General features: G+C 41.5%; 1 protein-coding gene across 1 annotated transcript in view; it reads left to right on the forward strand.

Moving 5' to 3' along the window:
* The first annotated feature begins 4344 nt into the window (after positions 1-4344).
* Positions 4345-7158, forward strand: part of LOC116704839 (calpain-2 catalytic subunit) — a 6059-nt gene continuing 3245 nt past the window's right edge. Inside the window, exons 1-9 of the mRNA XM_032540485.1 lie at positions 4345-4747; positions 5200-5269; positions 5513-5631; positions 5874-6007; positions 6102-6270; positions 6401-6484; positions 6570-6655; positions 6754-6828; positions 6981-7141. Coding sequence (XP_032396376.1) covers positions 4511-4747; positions 5200-5269; positions 5513-5631; positions 5874-6007; positions 6102-6270; positions 6401-6484; positions 6570-6655; positions 6754-6828; positions 6981-7141 — 1135 coding nt within the window. The 5' untranslated portion in view covers positions 4345-4510. The remainder of the gene's footprint in view (positions 4748-5199; positions 5270-5512; positions 5632-5873; positions 6008-6101; positions 6271-6400; positions 6485-6569; positions 6656-6753; positions 6829-6980; positions 7142-7158) is intronic.

Consider the following 7158-nt stretch of genomic DNA (forward strand, 5'->3'; position numbering starts at 1 on the left):
GGCCAGGGATTGATCCACCAACCTTCCAACTGGCAGACAACCGCTGTACCACTGAGCCACAGCCACACATTTGTTGAAAGGTTGAATAGAGAAGGTGAGCTACAGAAGGAGGAGCTGATAAACTTACTGTACACTACTGTTCAGCACCAAATGACAGACAGATAAAAGCGATTAGTGGAACATTTAGATGCTAAAAAGACAGGGATTTCCCCACAGGACCTGGTGGAGAGCAAAACGCAGCTAAAAGAAGAGTGAATACTGCACTTACATTCACCATGTTGACAGAAAAAGAACTCCAAATAAATTAAATTCTTCCTCTGTGTGTGCATGTCCGATGTGTAAATAGGCAACTCTTTGCTAAACACACAGTATGCGTTGCTAACAGGTTTGCAGTATCAACGTAGTAAGGTTATATACAGTATGTCCGTGTCTTGTTTGACTTGTTGATCTAAAAGTGGCTAAAATAATCAATTATTGACATTTAAGATTATTACTAGGCCCAATTGCGTTTGGTCCTCTAAAATGGGTCCGATGTGTAAAACACCCAAAAATGAAATCTAAAAGATGGCAGTCAGCTACATTTCAAATCCAACAAGACAATGTACAGAGCAACAAAAAAAACGTGATGTCACAAATGTTGACCCATTTAAGTTAAAACAAGAAAAGAAAATAGCGCTCCTAAATGTTCAACCTTGTTTAAATATGTAGCAGCAGATCCATCTCATCCACTCAGAATAGGCAGCAAATGTAAATGTCAAATGTTGCATCGAGGCTCATATTACTCACATAATAATTGCTGATGTCAGTTAGATGTTTGATAAAAACAACAGTACATGCATAATTAATCCTTTGTAAAGCACAGTAATAATTCACTACATCCATGCTAACATTACATTACAGCCATAGTGAAGCAGTTACTGAAGAACTGTTTAAAGAGTATTTGTAATTGCTCATACGACAGACAACTCATTTTGTATTTCCATTAGAGTGTCACTGATGTTTTGAATGCTGATCAATCGTTGACTCAGTTATCGTGCAGCATGTCAGCAGACTGCCTCAACAGATCAATAACCAAGACAATCAACAAGAGTTTTTTCTTTCTAGTTGGCCTACATTTTATGTCAATATGTGTACGGCCAACAATATGATGAATAAATGAAAAAGGATTTTGCATTTCCCCCGAGAAGGTTGTTCCCGACAGCGTGGAGATGACTTTCATGACCTTTATGTTGGGAAATACTTTTTTTTTTTAATTAAGCAGTTCACTGAGTAAATGAGATGTAAAAAGTCCATTTAACCAAACAGATTTTGTTCCCTGGTTTTAGTTCAACTTTTGTGATACCCCGTTTACACGTACATGGTTATTTTGAAAAACGGAGAATTTGATTCTTTCTAGAGAGATTTTGGAAAAACTTTGTTTTCACATTTGCAGGTAAACTGGGAAAAACGGAGGTTTAGGCCGCCGACGTCACAGTAGGATCCCGGCTCCACCTTTGTTCAGAAGAGAAAATATCACGCACACACATAGTACACAACTCAGGTGTGTAAAAAGCAAAAGTTTTATTTAGCAAGCTTAATAAACATACAGCAACAGTGTCCAAACCGGCAGGCAAAGGGAAATCCAAAAGTACAGGCAATGGCTAAAATCCAGGCAAACAACAAGAACTCAGAATAAGAAGACACAGGGAACACCTGCTCGAAAGCTGAACACAGGGACGCAGCCGATCTCGCGCTGCTGTAAGGGGAAGACTGAACTTAAATACACAAGGAGACAGGGGAGAGAATGACACACAGGATCAACACATTAGGGCGGGGACAGGTAATCACAAAGGCGGGAAAATACACAACAGGAAATACAACAAGACAACACTAGGGGGAACCATAGACTGTATATATTGGCCTACTGTATATATATGTATATATATATATGTATGTATAAATATGTATGTATATATATATACAGTCTATGGGGGGAACAGAAACCCTTCAAAATAAAACAGGAATGGTAAAACAACCACAAAATGTGAATCTAACTCAAAACACTAACTTGACACAGGGATGGGACATTACAGAAGGAGGAAGTGAACATGAGCTTCTCACCTACAGGTTTGGCATGCTCTTGGCAGCACATAAACACGGGTTTGTGTGATCAAACACTTTTCTGAACTGACTGGTGTGCACAATGTTATTTTTTGAAAACAGAGAGAGTGAAATGTCTGTTTATGAAAACAGCCTGCCACGTGTAAATGTACTTTGAGAGTGGTAGGGCTGCGTTGGTGGGACTTGCGATTTGAGATAGAGACGGCCCTGCAAAAGGCAAATCCTGCAAATGGTAATTGACATGTACTAAAAGGTAAAGGTATAGTAAGTGATGTTTATCCAATGCACATTTTGTTAAATTCAGCACTGGCTGTGTAAATGGAAAACAAACAGAAAGAAGTGCACGAGCCACAAAAAACACTGTTTCAGCCAATCGGCAACAGGCGGCAACAGTTGATACTAGAGGGGAAGGGATAATAACAGAAAACAGGGGGTGGGGGGCAGCATGTGAATGTACAGGCCGGCCAGTAGTTATCTGTCAGTGAATCTGGGGGGTGGAGTTTTTATTTGTTTGGCAGTTGAGATCAAACATCAACAATCTTGGCATAGAATCGTTTACTGAACCTTTTTGTGCTGCTATGGAAACTTCAGTTAGAAGCCAACAGAAAATTAACCCCAGCCATACTTGTAATTTACAGGGGGGGATGGTGGGTTAAAACTCCCCCAGTAATCCCAACTGGCCAGTGCAACCCCCCATAAAACCCTATTAGAACTTCCATTACATAGAGACATTTGCACCATTATTTGATGAAGAAAAGACACAAATTGTTGCAGAAAAATTCACCAGAATGCAGAAAATTGAGTGTTTGACATTCAATTTTGCTCAAAAGTGGAGCTCTCAACCCCCCCCACACCCCCCACCCCCCATGTTGAACCCAAAGTTACGCCCTTGATCCCAGCAGAGAAAAAAACGAAATATGAACAGCCATTACAGAGGAACGTGAGACGCACAGGAATAACAAAAGAGTGTAGAAATTTGACACCATGCCTATAGGCAGACCGAGAGACAAAAAGAGAGAGAGAGAGAAAGGTAATTCACTCAAATTTAGATAGCGGTAAAAACATATTTTTTAGATTGCACTATAGTTTATGGATATATGGATTAAACAAGTTATGGTGTGTCCTTTTTGTGTGTCTCATGAAAAGAGGAGGGGCATGGATATTGTTGGCACTCATTTGTCATGTCAATGTTCACAAACAAGACTATGTACACAAAGCATTTAGTGGTGTGTGACCCACCCTTATTTCAGCTTACCACAATAAAGTAAGCAAGCTTTAAGGGCAGCGTGGATAACCTCAGAATTGTTATGTAATAGGATACTCCGTATGTCCGATGGGTGTGAACGTTTAACACTTGGAAATATGGCTCATGTGTGGTAGGCTACAGACACTTCTATTTCAGCTCTAAAATGAAGAAAAAGAAAAGAAAAATCCACATGATCCAAAACCAAAGAATTTTTCTGCAGATTGCTGTTAGTTACATTGTTGTGTACTTTTCTCTTTCTATCCTTTGGGCAGCTAATCTAAAAAGAGGGTGTGTCCCCTACCTATTCACTATCTTCTATGTACATTCTTATTGTGCGCTACTTCTTAAGCTTACACACGAATCAACGTTTTATAAAACAAACAGTATTCATCAACTGAAACAGCAGCCTCTCTCCGGATCACTGAAGAAATGTTTGTTGAAGGATTGGCATGAAGGATGTAAATTTAGAAAAAGGATATAAGATGATACAAGAACATAATGCACATACACCAAAGCAGACTGGACCTGGCAGACATACCCCAGGCTGTGTGATGCATCCCATTCTTATTCTTGCTCAATTTAACACTTAATTTCATGCTTTGAGCTTCTCTTTCACAATGCTTAGATGAATGCACTATATTTATTCCCTTTCAATAACTCTTCTTTTTTATCACTGATGATAATTGATTGTTGATTGATTATTACACTTCATACCAGTTTGAAGTAAGATTTGTTTCCTCTATTTTTTGTATGCATCCATCAGGAAGTGGGAGATGATTACAACAGTACATTGGCCACCCCCTCCACCCACACACACGCACACACACACACACACACACACTCACACACAAACACACAGTAACACAATCGAAATGAGGCAATGACAGCGCTGGTTCAAGTTGCCCCTAGGCGTGTCTTTGTTTGTATTTCAGCTGTGGCCACAACTATCTCGTCGTAGATTTGTTTAGGGTTGCTGTTGTCTGTTTTGCTCACCTCACCTGTCCATTGGAGGCCCCGCCCTGTCTGCGATCCCACACCATCCTCCCCTCACCTTTGGCGGCTATATAGGAGGCCGGGACAAAGACAGCAGAGGTCAACCCGACTCAGCTCACAGGGAGAAAAATTACCATCCAAGTAGGGCTATTATACACTTAAAAGGTGAGGATGACATCCACGGCAGATCGACTGGCCCGTCAGCAGGACAGGGAACAAGGCATTGGCACAAACGAAAATACAGTGAAGTTCTCCCAGCAGGATTATGAGACTCTGCGCGAGCAGTGTTTGAAGAGTGGACGCCTGTTTGAGGACAACTGCTTTCCAGCTGAGCGCACATCATTGGGCTACAATGACCTGGGACCATACTCGTCCAAAACCAGGGATGTTGTTTGGAAAAGGCCAAAGGTAGGAAGCCTCTAAGAAAAAAACACACAGCAATGAAAACAAACCAAACAAAAAAGGAAGACTGTGTTTTTTTAAAGGATCCTATGGTTGGTGAGCATGTCACTGACTTGACATTGAGTATTGTAATTCATTTACTGAACTGCAAATATTTAACCTTTTAAACTAAGACTATGTATGAAAAAGAGTAGCTGTGGCTTGTTACTTCCTGCATTGCGATCAGAACACTTGAAACCAAGTTTAAACGTATTCCTCATACTGTGTTACTATTGCCTCTGGGAGAGAAAATGTGTTGAATCAGTTTAATTATTTTCATAGGGGTGTTTTTACTTTCAACGCAGTCATCAGTTCTTAATCGTTAAACTGCATTTCTTCCTATTGTCTCGGTAATGTGATACTGGACAAAACTGCTTTTAAATGTTCAACTCTTTGTGATTGTTTGGTGCTCTACATAGGAGCTGTGCTCAAACCCAAAGTTCATTGATAATGGAGCCACAAGGATGGACATTTGCCAAGGAGCTCTGGGTAAGTGATGGCAAAGAATGAAGGGATGGATGGATGGATGGATCAATGGATGGATGGATGGATGATGGGGTGTTATGGATTTTCGAAGGGAACCACAAACATCTCCGGTCCGTACCCCTCCACCCATTCTGCCATTAAGCTTGTGGTGGTTTATGGGCACATTCTGTTCACAGCGTCGGCTGCACTGTGGTGAATGCCACATATTGCTCAATCTCATAGCACGTCTCTGATTTTACTGTGTAGGTGACTGTTGGCTTCTGGCTGCAATAGCCTCTCTGACTCTGGACCAGCAGATCCTGGCTCGTGTGGTGCCCCAGGATCAGAGTTTTACTGAAGATTACGCCGGGATATTTCACTTTCGGGTCAGAAAAATGCCCTTCTTATCTGACTTCTAACTTTTTTTCCAGCCGTGTCCGTCCATAAAATGATTGCTCATGGTAGTATGTTGATAAAACAACAACAATGAAATAGCATACTTATATGTTTGGTACTAAGTTGCCCTATATTGCCGTGTTGTGACATGCAGTATCACACAATTGTCTTGCTCATGAGTCATAAAAGTATTTGGCTTTGAGTTTACTGATGGGGGATATTTTCTTCTCAGTTCTGGCAGTTTGGCGAGTGGGTGGATGTGGTGATCGATGACCGTTTACCCACCAGAGATGGAAAGCTTCTGTTCGTCCACTCAGCGGAGGGCTCCGAGTTTTGGAGCGCGTTGCTGGAGAAGGCCTACGCCAAGTATGGATCGTTTTTGCTTCATCGAAACGTTAATCCAGTGAAAATGTACTATATATCGTTGGTAAATCTGGTCACATCCCTCTGTGTCCGACAGGTTGTACGGCACCTATGAGGCCCTGTCGGGAGGAAACACTATTGAGGGTTTCGAGGATTTCACAGGAGGGATTGCAGAAGTATACACCTTGGACAAAGCTCCACCGAAGCTCTTCAAAATCATGCAGAAGGCCCTGAGCCTGGGTTCACTGCTTGGATGCTCTATTGATGTGGGTCTTGGTTTTCATACTAATTTGTTTATTTTCATAGAGATTTGCATGCTTACCATGCAAGCCAACACACCAACATCAGTAAAGTACTCCTGTCATCAGACTGAAGTGTTGTTCTTGGTGTTTTCAGATCACCAGTGCCTATGAGACAGAGGCAGTTACAGCTCTCAAACTTGTCAAGGGACATGCATACTCAGTCACTGGTGCAGAGGAGGTATATGATTACCTAAACTGTCAAAATCCTGCTGTTTCTTTTCAACTTCATGCAAATTATATCGCCTGCTGTTGCGCTCTCCCAGGTTAATTTCCAAGGCAAACCGGTTCAGCTGGTCCGCATCAGGAACCCATGGGGTCAGGTGGAGTGGACTGGGCCTTGGAGTGATGAGTAAATTATTACGTTCTAGATCCATTAACCATCAGCTACCATTAGTTGTTTTCAGGATTATCCTAAAAGCATGATTTTTTTTTAAAACACACAATTAGGTCCAGTGAATGGAACCGTGTCAGCAAAGAGGAGAAATCAAAGTTGAACCATACGGCTGAGGATGGAGAATTCTGGTAACTCTACTGGCTTTAATCTTGCATTTACATGAGAAGGAATGTAATATTTTACATATTTTCACCATCACCAAAGCAACTATTTTATGCTCAGAATAGGAAAAGTGATGGACACATTGTTCTTTGTTGCGAAATTTGTTTCCTCTCCTCAGGATGTCCTATTCAGACTTTATCAAGCACTTCTCCAAGCTGGAGATCTGTAACTTGACCCCAGACACGCTCATTAGTGACGATGTGGGCCACTGGCACAACCACCAGTATGAAGGAATATGGAGGGTTGGTTCTACTGCAGGCGGCTGCCGCAATTTCTCAGGTAACAGAGAAACCATA

Source organism: Etheostoma spectabile, chromosome 17, assembly GCF_008692095.1.
Source record: "Etheostoma spectabile isolate EspeVRDwgs_2016 chromosome 17, UIUC_Espe_1.0, whole genome shotgun sequence".
In the NCBI taxonomy this organism is placed as follows: Eukaryota; Metazoa; Chordata; class Actinopteri; order Perciformes; family Percidae; genus Etheostoma; species Etheostoma spectabile.